Source organism: Penicillium hordei (assembly GCF_028827395.1).
Source record: "Penicillium hordei strain IBT 12815 chromosome Unknown utg000006l_segment0_segment0, whole genome shotgun sequence".
In the NCBI taxonomy this organism is placed as follows: domain Eukaryota; kingdom Fungi; phylum Ascomycota; class Eurotiomycetes; order Eurotiales; family Aspergillaceae; genus Penicillium; species Penicillium hordei.
Window position 1 is genome coordinate 2,568,495 of NW_026623147.1, and position 19,848 is coordinate 2,588,342.

Here is a 19,848-nt window from a genome sequence, read left to right on the forward strand (position 1 = left end):
GATTGACCTTACCATCGCAGGTAAGTAGAATACCTTGCCCAGCCTGAATCTCGAGTTTCTTTTACCAATCATGCCCGTATCCAGAGCACAGCGGCTCACACCTCAGCCAGGTTGCAGTCTCGAATTGCACACCCATATCAACGACGAAGGCAAGTGGGCCAAACTTTGGGAACTCAGCGAGACCCTGACCTAAGAGAAATTTTCTCTATAAGGAATTTGAAGTTGAGAAGAGTTTGGTGTGTTTATTATATATAGGTTAAAATGTCACTCAATCTCAAACACGATTGGCTTCTCCCCTCGCTGCCTCCTCCAGTAATTAGAAGATTTGACTACGTCAGGACAATCTGTTGCTATCCATCTCCATTTCTTGAGTATCATCTCTGAGATCTCATAAGCAAATGGATCCCAAGCTTCGCCCCAAACGCGCATCCCAATCCCGATTTCTTGCGACGAACCACAAGCTCCATAAACGTCGCCGCATAGTTCATCTTCGTCAATTACATCTGCCCTGATCAAAAGAGCTTCCCGCAGAGACAAAATTGGAATTAAATCAATCCAGGGGTGGTGGATTATCTTCCTTTGGTTCTGGGATGGAAACAGGCTTGCTGGGAGATGTACCGCCGACATCAATGGTCCGGCGAGATTGAACTGCGACGCAAGGTCTTCATTGAGAAGATCAAATGTGAGGCCCAGCAGATTGGCGTTGATTGACATAGCGCGAAATAGATTGAACTGGGCGTCAGAATAAGTGGGATTGCGTGAGAGAACCGGGTTCCCGATCATATGCAAAGCTTTTTCGAAAAGTGTGTCCATAAACTCAACGCGCTGAGAAGGGTTGAAGAAAGATAGATATTCTTCATTTTGGTTGAGAGACAACGGTGACTGAGTAACTTTATGGCTTGTTGCTTCTTCTTCTGTAGATGTGTTTCTTTTTGGGATGCTTGAACCATCGACATAGACAATCCATTTCCTATCTGGCGTTTTGTGTTGACCTTTAGACTCTAACACCTTTCTTTTTCCTGTATATAATGTTAGTCTGAACATTTGATAGCTGAAAGGCCGGATGTGGCGAATAAGAGTGCCACCTACTGCTCGCACGTTGGTTGAGGCGATTTTGGAGTCGTCTTCGAGATGCGGGATCCAACACGTCCCTCGAATTATTTGAGGTAGTTTGGTCGGGAGCTGGCCGGTGATCAACTTGGGCAGTCATATTAAAAAGCTGTAGCTGAACTGTAGTTGAGGGGACGACGTGGTGAGACGTGAGACGTGTGAAATTTGGACGGGAGGTGGTCGAATGCCAAGTTCGGAGTTAGCGTTAGCCCCGAATAAGCGCGACAGCGTAACTGGAGGACATACTGCAACATATCAAACATTTTAGAGCCGGTCCACCCATCTTAACTTTTCGATCGAGTGAGAAATCACACATATGGATACAATTTTAATTATCTTACTAACTCCCTGGGCAACTCGGAAACCCGTCCGATAATCTCTTCACCCCTTCATATTCATGACGTAGCTCAGTGGCTAAACACCTAGAAGAATAATAGTCTCCAACTTCTTCGAAATATCGGACGTCTATTGAAATAATTCTCTCGCACATACGGAATTTCCAGTCTTCGTCTCATTTATTGCGGGATAGAATATGACACTTGCCTCCAAATTCCGCCATATACTTACCTGTGGCCGTAAGAAAGATTCAGGTCCCCCACCAATAAGCGAGCCACGCACAAATACTGGAGATGGCAATACGGAGGATGATTATTATGGCACTTTGAGTGAGGTTGCTGCTCCGGGTCCGGTTGAGCCCACAACTGAAGAGGAAGAAGCACGGCACGAATCCCTAGATAAGAACATCTCTAGAGCACATTCGCAGCCTCAACTCGGCAACAATTGAATGGTTTGAACACAGGTAACTGGTCCCAGTACCCTTCGTATTTCTTGTTTATAGGATCAGTCAAGTTACTAACATCCCGAAGAACAACTTCACGAAGTGCAGCAGCGGGCGACCTTTGGGGAAATGAATAACAGCCTTCCCGGACACCAAAAGCTCCAAAGACACCCTGGTTGATCTTAAATCCTGCATACATGCAGAACACTACCCCTCTTTGATTAGGCATTCCGAAGTAATTTGAATTGAGGCTCTGTATAGGGTTGTTCATGGGCGGGCCCCACTAGTTTAATTATGAGCTTAACTATACTCTTGATTACCACTCTTCGCATCGTAGAGGGACTTGCATTTATATCCAGAATAATAAATCAAATCCATACCAGGGATTATCAAATACTGTCTGACAACCTTTGGACCGTGGTCCCGTAGCCGGTAATGTATACATATGGCGTCGAGACGGGCCGTGGAGCCTACCTGATTGGGCGATGTTCTCAAGCATCTCATAATAGTCGAGGGAATTTTCTTGGTGAATCGGCTGGTTTGAGATCCTTATTTAATATTGGAATTTGGTACCAAACATCGTATCATTCAATTGATTATGTTGACTGAATACTTCTATTTTGTCCAGACAGAGGCATCATATCCATCCATCAAGGATGTATAATCCGGACCGGCCGCAGCCCATCCTTTAATGCCCCCCGAGAGAACCAAGCTCTTGACCTCTGTGTCCTGTTTATCTTCGAGGTAATCCGCAAACCATCCCGATGCACGAGTACCTCGGCCGGCAGATGACCCTGAATGCAGATCAGCATTCGCATTTAAAAGGTTGGTATCATTTTTATTATCTCACCACAATACCAAATCACATATTTCACGCTGCTGTTCGATACAAGAGAATATAATGTTGGGATCGTGGGATATAAACTCTGAGCTGGCAAGTTCAATGACCCTTGGATCGTTCCTCCCTTTTGGCACATCAGCGCATGAAAATGTCACTTTTTGTTCCAAACTACCCGTACCTCATAGTCTGTGCGACGCAAGTCAACAAGTAAAAAGTCTTTGCCTGCTTGCTTACCCTCTCGAATCCATTGCAATAGCTCTTCTCGTGATATGGAGAGTGCTGCACCCCTTGGTGCAGGATATGCAGCATGCCATGGAAGCTCGGCTGACATGGTGGTTAAGACAAATACTGAAATTAAGAATCGCGAGATTCAACACGTCTCAGACTGTTCTACAAGTAGAACACCCCGAATACCCCGCCTAGGAAGGAATGTCACTCTCGCATTCTGATTGGTTGAGACTTTTCAGGTGACAAACAGGAGGTGGACCCTTGGAATTCCATAGTCTGATTCTTCGGCCAATCAGCGCCCGCCAGTGACATATCCTCACCGTTTAGTTTCCAGAGATCTGTGGACGAATATAAAATATGCAATATGCTCTGCTGTCTGGTACGTTCATTGACTTCCAACAATTGTCTGCGGAATAAGTCATTAATCGCGTAATTTCGATTATTTACTATGCCATCAATACGCTCACAGACCTGTTCACATGCCTCCAGTCCTCCAGATGACCAAACAAAAGGATGCGACATTGAAAAGCAGAATGAAACCTTTTCTCCGGATGAGCCATCGAAGAAACAGTCTATGTTCTCAAGTCTCGGTCTTCTCGATCGATTCTTGGCAGTATGGATTTTTCTTGCTATGGCAATTGGAATCATCCTGGGAAACTTTGTCCCAAGCACAGGTCCTGCCCTACAAAGAGGAAAGTTTGTAGGAGTCTCTGTTCCAATCGGTACATACAACCAACTCCCAACGCTCTTGTGGTCCTTACTGACTGGATGTTTTAGCCGTGGGTCTTCTCGTCATGATGTACCCTATACTATGCAAGATTCGGTTCGAATCCCTGCATCATGTTTTCCGAGCGAAGGATATTTGGATCCAGATGGCCTTCAGTATTGTTCTTAATTGGATTATTGCTCCTTTTCTTATGGTTTGTCATGCAACACTTCCGTGGCGCAAACTTTATCACTGACTTGGATCCATTAGCTGGCGTTGGCTTGGGCGTTTTTGCCCGACGAGCCAGAATTGCGACAGGGACTGATCATTGTTGGGTTGGCACGGTGCATTGCTATGGTAGGTCTAAACACTCAGCAACTCGCCCTTGGAAACGAGATTATGCTAACTCCTTCTTCTATCAGGTACTAGTTTGGACAGGGCTAGCCGGAGGCGATAATGAATATTGTGCCATCCTCGTCGCTCTCAACTCGGTTCTGCAGATGGTTCTTTTCGCTCCAATGGGGGTATTCTTCATCAGCGTCATCAGTGGCGATCCAGTCACTTTCGAATATTCCACAGCCGCCCAGAGTGTTGCGGTGTTTCTTGGAATACCTCTAGGAGCCGCAATCCTCACGCGTTTCGTGCTCCGACGAATTTCTGCAAAATGGTACGATGAGACGTTTCTGAAATGGCTTAGCCCATGGTCTCTCATCGGCCTGCTATTCACCATCCTTGTGCTATTCGCCTCACAAGGCCGCCATGTGGTCCACCAAATCGTCTCTGTGGTCCGAGTCGCAGCGCCGCTCATCGTTTATTTCCTGATCATCTTCTTTGCGACCCTCCTTGTCGCGTACAAATTAGGATTCGGTTATAGGCTGGCCACTGTACAGAGCTTCACGGCTGCCAGCAACAATTTTGAATTGGCCATTGCTGTTGCGGTAGCAATGTTTGGCGCGGATAGCAACCAGGCACTTGCTGCGACTGTTGGGCCTCTCATCGAGGTTCCTGTTCTGTTGGGTCTGGTATATGCTGTCAAATTGATAGCAAGACGAGTTGGATGGGATGACTAAAACAAAAAATGTAGACTATAGTTAGACTATCAATAATTATTTGAAGAACCAGCCCTAGGCGGGCAGTTTAATCAGTGACATGCCACTTTCATTCCATTGGACAGCACCGACTTCCCCCTCCGCTGCTCTCTCCACCTCCTTTTCACGTAATATCATAATGTTTCCAGGGTTGAATACATAGATATCTTCAACTTCATCTCTCTCCCCAACAGGTGTTAGCTCTTACAAAGCCCTTTCGTTACGAAGATTCTTGAGCCCAACTTTAACTATGCCTCGCACAAAAACCAAGACCAAGGTCGGTTACCTATGACTCATCCCATATATATATTTATGATTTCTTTTTACTCATGTTCTACTCATGTAGAGCGAAGATCTCACCCGCATTCGCAATAATCAACGGCGCTCAAGGGCAAAACGCCTAGACTATATTTGGGACTTAGAGGAAAAAGCAAAGAGATACGACGACTTAATTGCATCAACACCTCCCCCATCGCTATCGACATTTGATAAGTTGCAGTCCGAAAATGCCTGGATGAGAGGGTTACTGGCTACCCTGGGCTTCAACTTCGACTCTGTAGGCCCACCTCCAGGGAGCATTCACGACAGCGAACCCAACATGGTATCAGCCGTAGGGTCACCAGGTTAATAAATCATTATCTTCAGTTTCTAACTATTTCAAGATCATGGGCTCGGTTGCTAGTAGCATGGAGACTCGCCAATCTATGGAAAACCCAACTCCCTTGTCATTCTGGGAGCAATGGGATTTGTCGGGTCTATTGCCTGACATGGGACTTGATTTCAATATTCCGTTATTATCGAATGAGGACAATAATCTGACCAATTTGGATACTCTCTTAGCAGATCCGACAGAACCGAATCTTGAGTCTAGCCCGGATCAAAGGACTCAGGAGCCCACTGAGACAAGCGCTCCGAGTAATATAAATACAACTCTGTGCTCTTTGGCATGTCAATGGGTCATCCAATGCAATACCAAAGGCGTGGAATTGGATGTCTTGTATTTTCGGATGGAGCGTGGTTTCAAACAAGGGAACAGTCCGCTGGAGGGATGCAGGGTGGATAATCAATTGCTTCTTAAGGTTTTGACGGAAATATCTTGAGATAGGTTGATTTAATTTCCACTAATATGCGGCATTCTTTCTACTGCTTGACTGCACAAATTTGAAACGACCCTGTATGTAAATCAGTATTAGTTTCAGCAATCGAAAAGCCTTGTGATCTCACCAGCCCATTCATTAAAGTCACACTCCAAGCAAGCCTCCAGCATCATTCTTTCTTTGTGCTCCTCCACAGCAACCAGATGATTCCGATCGCTCGTTCGTCTCTCCAAGATGCATCTGACCCTGAACCAAATCATTGTAAACGTTGGTGTTACGGTGGGTGTCGACAATCACGATATCTGAGGGGAAATGGATGGTGAGCGAAACGCACGAAGCACAATCACATCCCGACAAATACCTTTGAATCCCGCCTCGGAGAGGTACTTCTCATACTCAAAATTGTTTGGGTTGTTTTAAAGAATGTGCAGCGTCAACCTCTGAAACCGGTGGTGAAGCTGTGGTACTCGGAGGGGATATGTATAGAGGGGTAGATTTGGCCACCGAAGCGCTGTGGCACACTCGGATAGGATATCTGAACCGTGGAGACTTGGGTGTGGTCCTTCAGCCAACCGGCACCCGGTACCGACCGCTAATGAGGGCCGAGCTGCTGGCAACGCAGCAGTGCTCGGCGTGCATGGCGGGAAAGCAACATCAGAAGAGGAACTCCCGCGCAAGACGGCCACGTCTGCATTTAACGAGAATATTCGAAATGATCCATTCGGACATCATGGAAATTCCCGTTGCCAAAGATGGTTCTAGGTACGTGATCACCTTCACTGACGATTATTCTCGCGGTCCGTGGGCATATTCCATTAGCAAAGAGGTGCAATTGTGCATGAAAACCAGGGTAGTTGGCCCAACTTTTCAAGCAGCGAGAGGTAAGAGGACGGTAGAACATTGAGAAAGGATGTGACTCCAGTTCTGTCTTCCGTCTGCGTGAGCACTTTCATGAAATCACACTACACAGGCAATGTGATAACAATGTTAAGTAAGAGGTAGCTGCACTCTACCCTCGCCAATTCCTTTCCGGGTGGACTGACAGCTATTAGACGAATGGATCCATCGCTGTGGGTCCATTGCTTGAGGTTGTCATTCATTTAGTGCCAGTCCTGTTTGATAGCCACAATGACTTGCTTTGTGACCGAAAACCCCTTTCTTTCAATATTGCTAATAAATTTCAAGATCCGATCTCTGTCCGACTTGCGTGCCATTTCCATTCCAATGGCGTACAGAACGGGTACATAAATTATAGCCTCGAGGTGGAGATGTTGGAGAGAACTTTCAGCATGATTCAATGCAGAGCTTGCTTGCTCGTAACTCAGCTGAAGTGGCATAATCGGCAGTTCACATTCTAAAGACAGCCAGCATGGATCTGAGAAAATATGTGAGATCTCGATTGCCGCAGATTGATAGAGAGTGAGCATGGCGTTCCCAAATGTCCCTAATTCCTGGCGTTGATACCAAAGGACGCAGGCAATCATATCGCGTTGAAACTGGGAGGCAATGCAGGTTATATTGATTCCACAGACATCGCTTTCAATCTTATGTGTTTTATCGTCAGTTTGTGGTAGCCTGGACGGGCTAGTCAGTGTTTTCCATTCTATAGCCCACCATTGTAACTGAGCCCACATCTCGAGGTCTAGAGCCAAGCGATCAAGAAGCTTGTCCTGACATTGTGCCAAGGTAGCACCTTCCTTGGTAAGCAAAAGCTTCCTGGACCCAAGGAAAGGTAATTGACTAGACACGTCGGCATTTGGGTCTTGTGGGAGACAGATGGCTCTCAAGGCATTCATAATTCGGGCAAGTGTGCTCATTGACTTCCCAAGCGAGCTTTGTGAGCTACTTAATCCTTGGTGCCATCTATCAAAAGCGTAAAGCTGGCAAACCCAGGAATTCCATAGCTGCCCAGAATGGTCCACCAGTAGCTAACCCGGTCTATCAGCTTCAAGCCACATACACAATTGAGTATTGGGAATAATTTACCTCGACAAAACTTAGTAGCAAAGCGCATATCAAAATCACCGGAGGGCAAGGGCAATCGGTATTTTCCATCGGTTGGATTTCTGCTGCAACAGAGTTTCGCAAACTCTGTAGCGAGCGAAACAGGCTGCTCTTGTCTTTCTGTGAGACCGAGAGTAACTGTGGGTTCTTCAAGGCATAATATCCGCCCAGTAAGGACACAGTGTCTTGCACGAGCACATTATCATGTAACAGAGGCATCAAACAATCCGCCGCGAATACGGTGGTTAAAATTGGAGATGAGCCCACGGCAAAGAAGAATGCATGCTTGTAAAGCTCTGATATGGTGGCGAGAGGACTCCTGCCTATAGCCCAACCAACCTTTTGGTAGCTTTGTATCATTTGAAACTCTGCCTTTGGCACAGATGTCGAATTGCAAGAAGTTCCCTTTTGCTTGCAGGCAGTACATGGCATTAAGCCATCACACTAGATGACACGATTAGTATATTTTATGTAGCTAAAAGTAGGCGATTCATACCTTGATGTGATCTCTTCGACAGCGTTGGCACCGGTAGCCGAGGAGGCGTCTGTCCCTAGGCCCGCACGGCATCTTGCCACAGTCTTTGTGTTACACGTAGGAAAAGGACTTTTGCCAGGAAGGTTTCATCTATGCGTCAATAGGTGGTTGCCTAGTCACAATTCTTTGATTATCCACACGGGGCGGGTTCTTGTCGACCGATGTACGAAAGAATGTGTTTCACGGACAAGGTGCACAAGTGAGAAGATCAGCACCGCACTTGAATCCACTTTCGCAAGGATATTGCCTAATATCGCCTAGCGCCAAAAATATTAATAGTGAAACATGAATCAGATGCTTTCCGAACTTTAACTTTCTCATTGGTTTATATTGCGGGGCAGAATTTTAGATCCACTTTCACTTTACAAGTATTATGTTGAAAGTGTAGTATGCAGTCTTTTTGCCTCTATGATAGAAAGCTGGTATACGAATAATGTATGGTATAGACGACCGATGTTGTTAACTCTAACTATCTAAAATGACAAACCCCCTTTTTTCAACAATCTATGCAGACCTCGATGACAAGCTGTAATATACACTTTTGTATAGTATTTTCTAGGTAAAATACCCTATTCCTACTATGTACTCAACTTCAATAAACTAGTTAACTAGTTAACTAACGTGTTTCACATGCGAGCTAGCCACACATGCGAGCTAGCCACCCTGAAACACCATACTAAATGCGATATATTCTACACTGATATCTTAACAACCACGTTTTATTTCATCTTATTGTTTGTCGATAGCTGTTGATAAGGCTTTTCAACGCTATATATCAATTTTAAAGAAATCTAAAACCCGTATTGTTATGGTATCGAAAACTACGTTGCGGGGAACTGGAAATAATATATCTCAATGGTTGGTCGCATCATTATAACTTATAACGTATGCAGGTAATTATGAAGTATATAGGTATAGAAATAAAAGAGAAATTAGAATTGGAATTACCGGTATACAGATACAGGCTTCGATGGGGCGGTGAAAAAAGCGGTGGGCATTATAGAGTTAACTTCGGATGGCATACTTTACCCGTAAACAATGCCACTAGTGGGATCCACTTTCGCAGCATCGATTCCGAATATCACGCCAAGACATTAATTAGCTTCCACTCGCAAAGATTACTATAACCGCGTATTTATTATGGCTGAGCAATTACAATATAGGAGGAATTATGATATAACTTGCAAGTCGAATAGCATATTCTTATTGTGTTTTACTATCATAGTTAAGTAACCTCTTAGATCTCTATAAAGAGGGAATTGTAGGAGTCCTTACGCCCTGCATTCGTTTTCTTTCAAGAAGCTCACAACCTCCTTAAGCAAAGGTATCGGCCTTTCTCTACAATATGGCTTTCAAATTCTATACTCTGTTGTTGGCTTTGATACCCTCCATCCAGGCCATACAAGTCGCAAACTTCAATGTTTCTGAAAATATTGCTAGCAAATACGGTTGTGACTCAACCTGCTACAGTAATTTTCAGGAAGGTATAGCTGTTGATAGCGCTTCCTACGGCGCAATATATGACGCGGGTTTCTATGAGACCGCCCGTAACTTTTCCAACTCGAAGCCCGGCGATGCTCTCAAGTTAGAGTCAGTCAATGCCACTCTCCTCCATGATATCCCGAAGGGAGTTACTGCCTACAGGTTCCAATATGTATCACAGGATCTCTATGGCAGAAAGGTTCCAGTTACCGGTTTCATTGCGTTTCCTTATGCCAGCAGGTCAAACGGCCTTGTGTACCCTACTATCGCCTATGGTCACGGAACATCCGGAGTGTTTCGAGGCTGTGCACCTTCGGCTATGCCAAGCTTCTATGAGTATGGCAGCTGGGCCTTCTTGGTCTCACGTGGATATGCAGTCATCGCCACAGACTATGCCGGCCTCGGGAACAACTATACCGCCCATCAATACCAAGCTTCACCGGCACAGGCTCATGACTTGTATTACTCTGTTGCTGCAGCTCGAAAGCTATTTGGTCACGCACTCACGCCCGAATGGATGAGTGTCGGCCATTCCGAAGGAGGTGGTGCAGCTTGGGCACTTGCGGAGAGCTCTCTGCTGCAGAAAAACCCCCTCTCGCTCGGAAAGTACCTTGGTACAGTTGCTCAGGCACCTGGAGTTCAAATGCAAGACATGGCACTTGCTGCTATGAAGGGCTCATCTTCATCCGGTGTTGATTCAGCTCGTGGTGTTCTTGTGGAAGCTGGATGGCTCGCTCTCGGCTTGCGAAGCACTCTCCCTAAAGACCCCCAGACTTGGCTACAGCCTAATTTTCGGAAGCGTCTTGAGCTTGCGACACTCACTCAGGCATGCTACGCGTCAATGAGATCGTTAGTTGCGGACCTTGATATTACCAATGTGGTCAACATCTCAGATCCAAGCCTTCACTTTGCCTTGGAGAAAATGCAGAACATCACCACTAAGGGCGAAGGCAAAAGTCCCCAGCCTGTCTTTATTGTACAGGGGCTTTCGGACGTTTCGGTGCTTCCGCAAGTGGTTGAGGCCGCATATAATGCTAGCTGTCAATCTGGAAATGAGATCTACCTACAAACATATCGCGGCATTGACCATGACCCAGTGATTTCTGCTTCCGCACCCAGTTTCCTTCAGTGGATTGACGATCGTTTCGATGGTGTCAAGACAACCGGCAGATGCAGTAACAAGACGATCCAACCATTTGACCCTATCAATATGTATGCTCCGAGCGACGCCGTTAACTAGAGTACTGCCTGTGCGCCAGGTATCTGTTACCAATCTTAGGATTTTAACTGTGTTGGAATGGGTGCATGTTTAGGCAGTGAGGTTGATATTGCTGCCTGGTGGTTCAGGTCAATAGCTCAGGATGTTGTTTTCTAGCTAGTTAGTTAGCTAGTCAGATCTGAGGGCTTTTGCTTCCTTCAAATCAAGAACTCTCTCCTGCTATCTGCCTTCCCCCTATTGGGTTTCAACTGAGAGTAACAATGTTCACAAAGAATCCTATTTTATTAGTGTAAAGATCTGCGTAGAGTAACTTAGCCTAAATGCTTATTCTCAGATGTTTCACCACTTTCCGATAGGTACGTTCAATACAAAGGTTAGTCGTCTAACATGGAAGAATGGAAGGACACTGAACGTATTTCACTACCGAGCTGCTTCAGGGAGTTCTAAGGAATGTGATGATCTAATAGACCAATATATATTTTTTGGATCCTACTGGCGTAATTTTCAATACGGCAACGATAAAAGCTTTCAATTTCGCTAAAATTACTATATTGTACTGAAAATTCTTATCAATGCCTATCTACCTATAGCGAAAATTAAATTAAGTTGTGGTGGTTGAAACATAAGGCTATAATTTGTCGCATTTACTATGTGTTTTGAAGATAGCGGCTCGGTGGTGGTGGCTAAATGCGTTATCTAAGACTTGGCTTACGTCAAAGAGGCGAGAAGATCGAGGTCAGTCTTTTTATAAAAGAAGGGTAAATGGCCCTTTCGTGTGGAGACAACCGAGATCAGCCTTACATGAAGGGTTTCCAATAAACCCGCTTGTACTTGCCTAGTTCAGCACTGCATACGTTTAGACTATGATTTTGCCTAATACATCTTCAAGTCCACGTATCCTATTCCGGTGAATTAGCCTAAATACACCCTCAAGTTCACGTATCCTGTTCCGGTGAGATCTTCAAGTGGACTCATACTTTGTATACGAGGTCTCCACAACGAGAAATTCGCGCAGAGATACTAATACCATTGAGCAGAGAATGGTTGAAAATTAATGTCTCATGGTGAAACAGCCCTAAATTATTACATCGCTTCAAAAAGAAGTCAGATCATCATCAAGGCCTATCGTGGCCTGGATGCCCTTCCCGTTGGCTGACTAGGCTGTCCTTTTGGCGCACAACTGCCGTCCTGTCCCGCAACACGTTGTCTAGTGCAACCTTTCACCTTCCCTCAAGCCTCCTAACAGACCTGGCCCGTTATCGAATGCGTTGCTGCCTAGTGCTATGGAAACAGGCAGTTCGAGATAGTTCAGGTCGATGGGAAATATTGAATGAAACGCATCAATGGAAGAATTCTTCTTCCCTTTTCACATATACCTTCCCTACTCCTCTACTAATATAAGATGTAGCGTAAAAAGAACGTTTCCTGTACATAACAGTATTGCATATATTTATTAAAGATGAAAAAAAAGATTTAGAGGTCTAATGTCCTCTTTTCTCAGAATCCGTTTTAAGACGACTCCACTCAGCTCCAATTAGGGTGTCCAAGTCACTGTGGTCACCAATTGACCATCCTTGATAGACCATCCTTGCACCTAAGTTAACTTGGTTAGACTACTAGGGGAAATGTTTCATTAATTTGGATGGGTTTAATCTTCTGATTCTGTCACTAAGTAGTCCTCTAGAACTACTATAATGGGCCTAGATGATCGTCATTTAATAAGGTATAAGGACCCTGGAAATGCGGGTCCGCTACAGATGCTTGAAATTAACGCGAGGAAATCCTTTAATACTACTTTAGATTGAAGCAAGACATTTTCAATTTGTAATGCTGAAGAAAAGCATACCTTGCCGTCCATAAATATTATAAAAGAGTCACTTTTCCCATTGAGAATCTCTTTTCCAAACACAGTCTTTCGCTCAGTCATTCCTTCAATTCACCAAGTCATTCCTTCAAGATGTTCTCTTTCTCTACTCTTATGTTGGCAGCTTGCGCTTGCGTCAGCACCTTCGCAGCTCCTACTGATTCTTACCTGGCTGAGCGGGCTCTCACCACAAGTCAGACCGGAGAAAACAACGGCTACCACTACTCCTTCTGGACCAACGGCGGTGGCCAAGTCCAGTACAACAACGGAAAGAACGGTGAATACGATGTGTCTTGGAAAGACTGCGGTGATTTCACCTCTGGCAAGGGCTGGAGCACCGGTACTAACCGGTAAGATCAATTCACCTAACAACCTACTTGTGATTTATTAACGTTCAATTAGCGACATCCACTTTGCTGGCAATTTCAACCCCTCTGGAAATGCCTATCTTGCCGTGTATGGCTGGACTAAGGGTCCTCTCGTCGAATACTACGTCTTGGAGAACTACGGCGAATACAACCCCGGCTCAAGCATGACCCACAAGGGATCTTTCTCTAGCGATGGATCGGTCTATGACATCTACACCCACCAGCAGGTTAACCAGCCCTCTATTGAAGGTACGACAACCTTCATGCAGTACTGGTCAATCCGCCGCAACAAGCGCTCTGCTGGAACCGTTACCACTGCCAACCACTTCAATGCTTGGGCTTCGCATGGAATGAACCTTGGCCAGCACGACTACCAGATTCTTTCTGTCGAGGGATTCGCAAGCAGTGGTTCTGCTCGCATGTCTGTTTGGTAAATGCCAGACGGAGGGACAAGGAGACTTCGGTCTGACAGCCTTGAGTGGGCCTTTCGAAACTGTGTCGGGGGAGGGGGTGCTTTTGGTTGAGCTTTTGGTGGGACACATGCTCTTCAGGCTTTGAGCTTTGGTCACTTTTTGATAACTCACGGGTGTTCATTAGCAGGGCTTTTGAACACTATTTTGAAACTATGGGGCTGGCATCCTGGACTAAATCATGACAAACCTTCCATTTGGTCCGTGCTGGAGTTTATATAGGCCGCTTCTTAACTCGCAATATAACTCCAAATATATTCTTGCATGCCTATCTCCATTCATTTAGCTCGACTGCAAAATCAGTCCGGGTATAGAGAAATTGAAGGTGCATCGCAGCAGTAGCGGATACACAATGACCGAGTCCTATAGGCCAAGGAAGGACTTCCATTGCGAGTATCAACACACGGCCAGCAGATTAGAGATATTGAGCTGCTCACATTTAGAATAGCTGTTAAAATAGGAATGACAACGGAGTGGACCCTAGTAATGATCAAGTGGGTCTCGAAAATCCGAGTAGATGTAAGAGAATGGGGTTTTCCATCCCCTTGGATGAAAGGAAAAACTGACTACAGAAATAGGAATAATGTTATAGGAAATTGAATGAAAGAAAGAAGAACAAATTTGAATACCGATGGATGGGTAGATAGTAAAGGAACAAAGCTATCACACCAGGGAGCGAGATAGCACAATAACCACAATCATGAAGCCGTAGCGAGAATGACCAGGTTGTCGGTTATCAAGGATGTTGCAGTTGTGAAGTGCCGAAGGGTATTTGTTCAGGCACTCAGACGCCTAGTTGTAAGATGTAACCTGCCCGGTTTGTGCTGTGTGTCAAAAATCCCCAGGCAACTGTGGACATGAAGTTGTTCGCGTGGTCATGCGAGGCATATGGTTTGGAAGGAAGACTCAGTTCGGTGTGTCAGGGGGTAGGTATTTGAGAAATTGAAAGACGGGTGAGGTTGTCTTTCTCGAGTTAGTCGCGTAGTTTTCCGTGGGGTTTCAATGCCTGAGAGCCATTTGCCCATTTCATCCGCACGCAGATGCAAGAGAAGATGGGCAGTCTGAAATGAAATGGGAGGTCTTTCGAACTCGGATATGAATCAATCGCAGTCAAGAGAGGCATTTGCGGCAAATGGGGGAGTTACTCTCTGTCAAGATGTTGGTGCCGATCTCGAAGTTCCAAGGTCCCTTCCCATTTTTCTGTGGTGATTCACAAGTTGGGTGTGACAATCCATGTAACGGAGAATTGAAGACTCGGGGAGGATACAGAAATGAGGATATTATCGAAGCTATAAAGGTGTAATGTGGCTGGGCGAGTAGGTGCAGGCGAGAAGCTATGGGGTGACTCTCTATGAAAACGTTGGTGTCAGACTTACAGCGACCAAGAAAGAGAAGAGACACGGTGAGGTATTGACAAGTTGTTCCTAGCCAGTTAGAGATTGATGGATGGTATAGATGGTTTGGGGATAGAACTTGAGAGTTCCCCTTCTATTGTTGATCAAACGAGTCATCCAAAAGCAGAGAAATGTATGTAATATCAACATCGAAAAAAAAGGGGACCCCCAAACCCACAAACAGCCTCCGTTGGGACCGCAACACCCCCTTCGGACTTAGTCCCGGTCAATTACCCTAGGGGTGTGGCGACCATTCCATCTACTCATGAAGCAACCTTAAGAGGGAGTAGGGACTCTTATGAACTGGCCCTGGGGTCATGAAGCCCAGAGCCAGTCCTAGGTATACACACTCAGTATCTCAAGTTAGACTTAGGAGCCCCCATCCACTGAGCTAACGGGGGTGCGTTTGGGAGTGATAGGACATCTCTTAAGTGACCTATATAGGACCATTTCCTGATTAGGACACACTAATTTAACTGTCCAGAGTTCGATTCCCCTACCCAGGATAAATATTAATCTATGCTACTTTGCTATTCAATGCCACACATCTTGTCTCTATTCAATCCTGTGACTCTCAAGTCTCCTGCTCAATGGACTTCTACCCACAGGCTTGATCAGTCAATCACAACATAAGTCTTCCACGATCAAGCGCACATATTCACCTATCAAAAGAATCATTTAGAAGGGGGTTTCATTTATAAACTATCACGAGGGTAAATTACTCCGTACAGGAAGGTGAAATTGTAAAATCTACCTAACGCAGCCTAATGGACAACAGAAATACCCCTAGTTTGCGAGGTCCATCGGCAAGCTTTCCAGCCAGGCGAGGGTCTTTCTGCGGCCTGAAACTACAGAGCCATCGGGGCGACGGTGGTCAAGGAACATCGCGAACGGAAGCTCAATGCCGAGTCTATCATAGATTCGACCCCAGACAACTGGCTCGAACTTGATCTCGCTGTCAGTGACCATGCCCTCGCATGAGACGGACTGCAACCTGATGTGGTCGATCACAGCACGCGAACGTTCTATTCTCTGTTGAAGCTTTGGAGCTTGTTCGCAACTCTCTTGATAGTTGCGCAGCAAGACGTCAATTCCCCTAAGCTCCTCGCTCATCGTCGTGAGCGACTTCGCCGTAATGGTAGTGCCAGATATACCTCGCACGGTACCATTCATCAGAAGCGGGACTGTCCGGGCAGCAATCAAAATCAGGGCAGCAGCGTAAAGATATTCAAGCAGCTCACACTTAGCATGCTCATTTTTCGTGTTGGCATAGGATGCGTTGAGAGTCTTGACAATGTCTTGGGCGGCAGTCAAACATTTTACTGCACTGTAGTACACCAGGCCGAGGACAGGAGACGCATCCATCGAGTCAATATCCCTCCCGGTGAGATGAGGGCTCGTTTCACAAGCGCAGTTTTGGGAAAGTCGCAGGCTCAAAATGAAGAAAGGCCGGTATTGACGAAGTCGGAAATAGACAAATCGCACATGAGCCAGGAGGCACATGCGGCGAGCAACAAGGTCTTTCTTCATGGTAAAATCGATGCCGGAGCCTGCCCATTCCAGGCATTTAGGCAGACCGTTCTTCCAGCTCGAGAGTTTTTCATTCAGTTCCTGGAAGCCAGACAGGTCCACAATGGAAAGCCATTTGATCGGGCATTCCATGCGAGTCACACGTAGATCATTTTCAACGGTGATCAAATCATCAGTGTACTTAAAGAGGGAAGCACAAGCAATGAAAAAAGAAGGCGTTGCGGGGCATGGCGCCACGGTTCGAACGCCAGGTACTCCCATGTTGTCAGTAATATGCGACTGCATCGGCATGGGTGAGTTGTAAAAGCTGTCGAGAGATTGGTCGACAACGCCAAGCTGGAGAGTGAGAGATAGTTTTTTCATCCAGAGACACTGCCATACCAGCCGAACCTGCTCCAACGATTCTTCGTCCACGGCGAGAGAACCACCATGCATAGTTTGCATCCGAAGAGACTGCGCTCTGCCAATAGCCATAGATAAGATATCCCAAGCCATTTTCAGGTGCCCGACCATATGGAGATAGTGGACTTGGAGGATTTGGTGATGTAACGATTGAAACGAAGGTCGAGATTTGAAGGGATCACCGATGTTAGATAGAGCTGCATCGTACCATTTGCGGCTGCCTTCCCAGAGACCCTTATCACTAGTCAGGTGGCAGGCAATTGCAATGCAAAGCCCGAAAGTTGGGTCAAGGACTGTGGGTCCGACCTTCCCATGGTTCACGGCCACGGCGAAATCAACTTTGAGTTGTTCGAGATTGAGGATGGGCAGGATAGGAGCCTCATTCCTAACGAAGATGTTCCAGAGTTTCTTTGCGGCATCGGGGCTGAACGGCTGGCTGTCAGAAGCAACATACCTAGAAGCCGAAGTGACAATGTTGTTAATGTTCACCAAATGGCGGCCAGGTGCAGGACGTTTCTTGGACGCCGGTTCCATGGAAGGCGACGCAGTGTCGTTGGATTGCGACAACTGGCTACCAGAAGTAACGCGCCTCTTGGGCCGGATGAGAGGCACGGATGACAACATGGTGTCCTCAGTCAAATCAATGGGTTCCACAGGTGGTGTGGGTGAAGATGAAGAGCGAGAGGGGAAAAGAGGAGGATGGGTGGTTGAAAGAGAGAGGGATGGGAAAGGAGGGGGATGCGGTGGTGAAGGAGACAGAGAGGTCATAGAGTTTTCTTTATGAGTTGTTGTTCTTGAGGGTGTTTCTGGCGTGGGTGAGGAAGCCACGCGTGGAGAGGTAGGCTTGGATGGCACCTTCCTTGTTGAGATCGGAGTTTCTGTTTTGGCACCTGGACTACCGGTGCTGACGTTGGCAATCTCTCCATCTGGGTCTAAAAGCTCCGCAAATTTCCTACGGGTTGAAGGACTCAGCTTCGAGTTGGTCCCTATGGCTGCAAGAAGTTGGGTGCAGAGGAAACCGATGCGTGGGTCTTTCTCGTCCAATCCATAGGAATCAGGGTTAAATATGATTCTTTTTAGGCGATAGAGGAACAGGTAGTTGTGATCGGATGTTGGAGCCGCCGATGCACTTGACAAGCACTCTTCAACGCATATGATACGCTCTTGCATCTTCTTCTCCTCGGGACTCATCAATGGGCCATATAAGAAGTTCTCAAAGCGGCTGAGAAGAGCACGAGAGCATCGGCCACCCTTTTCCAGCTTGACTGTTGCATTTTGCATGAGATCATCTTCTTCACGCCACTTATCATTCAATGGTGTGGCACTCGATCCAGTAATCGTGGGTTCAGTGGTTGGGCGTTCGGTCTTAGCTTTCATGAGTAGCTTGACGATGTTGCGCAGAGGCCCTGCTGCAATATTGCGATGTTTCATTCTCTGGACATTGATTTCGGTAGTCAAGTTGCACCGGAGCTCCGTTTCATCTTGAGGCAGAGTAGGAGATATGCTACGCAGTGGAGCCGGTCTACTTCCACTGGGCATATCGGTGCCAAATGGTGTGTTTTGACCCTTTTCCATCGCAGATTCCTTAGCGGCACCTCTAGAGCCAAGTTCGGATATCTTTTGCCGTTTCGCAGGAGGCTGCTGGGGTATCTGCGTCTGCTGGGCATGGCTGAAATCATGTTGGATGATTGATCCAACCACTAAGTCTGCAGAAGGATATCTGCATTCGGCTTCAAAGCCCATACTCTGACAGGCCTGGCAGACTATGTAAATAGTCAGTCGTCAATGCACCTGCAATCCTCGTTGCCCTATCAAGTCATGGAGTATTACCTGGTCTAGTGCGATCACAGCGCCTGTGCCTTGCCCTGCATTTCACACAAGGAAGTCCCAGTAGGTGGGTTGACTGTGATGAATAATTCGTTGATGATGGATCTGCGTTATTCGTCATTGGCGTTTGATCAGCCATTGCCAGGTTCAGTTCACTGAATCAATTCAGTGAAGAAGTAAATCTATGGAGGTAACATTATTAGCGTACGTTGCTCGGACTTGGGATGATAGAGTTCGCCTGGCTGAGTTGACTTGATAGAGACCGTACAGTTCCCCATAAAGCCAGCGACAAAGAGCTTTTGTTTTTGGAAAATTACTCACCAATGTCAAAGACTAAACTTTTTGAAATGATCAAGGGGAACTGGAGAGAAGGAAGATGTTAGTTGTTGGTTAGTTCACGAAGTATATAGGGTTCACAGTGAAGTGAGAACAACCATTTACACCGTACGATGCAAAAGATGTTAAGCCAGCAACACAGATTGGATTTGAGAACTCCTTACCGAGGAGTTCAATAATATGTTGATCTGAAATGATTCACCGAGGAATAATTGATGAAAACGCGTAGACGCGCGTGGCAGAACCGTGACGGTCACAATGACAGATGGTTGTGAGGCTCGGATCACGACGAGAAATACAAGGGGAAACAAGAATTCAAGATCCAGCCCAACCGCGCCTCATCAAATCAAATTCCCTGAATGATAGACCTCATCTTCTTGCGTAGTGACGATGATACCTGAAAAGGGCTACTGTACAAGATTCAGGGGTGGTTGTTGTAGCCATATCTTACCGCCTAGCCATAGTTATCTACAATACTCGCGATGCCCTCGGTAATAGCCCTATGATACCCATCTAGAAGTACAAAAGGAACTAAAAAAACGTGCACATGAAAGATTTTTTTTTCTGAT

General features: G+C 46.1%; 8 protein-coding genes across 8 annotated transcripts; 4 read left to right on the forward strand and 4 right to left on the reverse strand.

Annotated features, from left to right (window-relative positions):
• Positions 1-264: 264 nt before the first annotated feature.
• On the reverse strand, positions 265-1,210 carry N7537_011610 (bZIP transcription factor; the record flags this gene model as incomplete). Its single annotated transcript, XM_056902664.1, has 2 exons — positions 265-1,019; positions 1,090-1,210. 2 exons carry the CDS (start codon positions 1,208-1,210, stop codon positions 265-267), a joined length of 876 nt encoding a protein of 291 aa, XP_056747951.1.
• Positions 1,211-1,642: 432 nt separating this feature from the next.
• On the forward strand, positions 1,643-1,894 carry N7537_011611 (uncharacterized protein; the record flags this gene model as incomplete). Its single annotated transcript, XM_056902665.1, has 1 exon — positions 1,643-1,894. One exon carries the CDS (start codon positions 1,643-1,645, stop codon positions 1,892-1,894), a length of 252 nt encoding a protein of 83 aa, XP_056747952.1.
• A 609-nt stretch (positions 1,895-2,503) lies between these two features.
• N7537_011612 (putative arsenate reductase (Arc2)) lies at positions 2,504-3,060 on the reverse strand (the record flags this gene model as incomplete). The annotated part of the gene is made up of 3 exons (XM_056902666.1): positions 2,504-2,682; positions 2,739-2,853; positions 2,908-3,060. 3 exons carry the CDS (start codon positions 3,058-3,060, stop codon positions 2,504-2,506), a joined length of 447 nt encoding a protein of 148 aa, XP_056747953.1.
• Positions 3,061-3,405: 345 nt separating this feature from the next.
• On the forward strand, positions 3,406-4,733 carry N7537_011613 (arsenic resistance protein; the record flags this gene model as incomplete). The annotated part of the gene is made up of 4 exons (XM_056902667.1): positions 3,406-3,679; positions 3,735-3,877; positions 3,934-4,020; positions 4,086-4,733. 4 exons carry the CDS (start codon positions 3,406-3,408, stop codon positions 4,731-4,733), a joined length of 1,152 nt encoding a protein of 383 aa, XP_056747954.1.
• A 2,215-nt stretch (positions 4,734-6,948) lies between these two features.
• Positions 6,949-7,644, reverse strand: N7537_011614 (uncharacterized protein; the record flags this gene model as incomplete). Its single annotated transcript, XM_056902668.1, has 1 exon — positions 6,949-7,644. One exon carries the CDS (start codon positions 7,642-7,644, stop codon positions 6,949-6,951), a length of 696 nt encoding a protein of 231 aa, XP_056747955.1.
• A 2,088-nt stretch (positions 7,645-9,732) lies between these two features.
• Positions 9,733-11,109, forward strand: N7537_011615 (putative secretory lipase; the record flags this gene model as incomplete). The annotated part of the gene is made up of 1 exon (XM_056902669.1): positions 9,733-11,109. One exon carries the CDS (start codon positions 9,733-9,735, stop codon positions 11,107-11,109), a length of 1,377 nt encoding a protein of 458 aa, XP_056747956.1.
• A 1,936-nt stretch (positions 11,110-13,045) lies between these two features.
• N7537_011616 (glycoside hydrolase family 11 protein) lies at positions 13,046-13,754 on the forward strand (the record flags this gene model as incomplete). Its single annotated transcript, XM_056902670.1, has 2 exons — positions 13,046-13,302; positions 13,355-13,754. The coding sequence occupies 2 exons, from the start codon at positions 13,046-13,048 to the stop codon at positions 13,752-13,754; spliced, it is 657 nt and encodes a 218-aa protein (XP_056747957.1).
• Positions 13,755-15,970: 2,216 nt separating this feature from the next.
• N7537_011617 (transcription factor domain-containing protein) lies at positions 15,971-19,082 on the reverse strand (the record flags this gene model as incomplete). Its single annotated transcript, XM_056902671.1, has 2 exons — positions 15,971-18,879; positions 18,947-19,082. The coding sequence occupies 2 exons, from the start codon at positions 19,080-19,082 to the stop codon at positions 15,971-15,973; spliced, it is 3,045 nt and encodes a 1,014-aa protein (XP_056747958.1).
• Between the last annotated feature and the right edge of the window lie 766 nt (positions 19,083-19,848).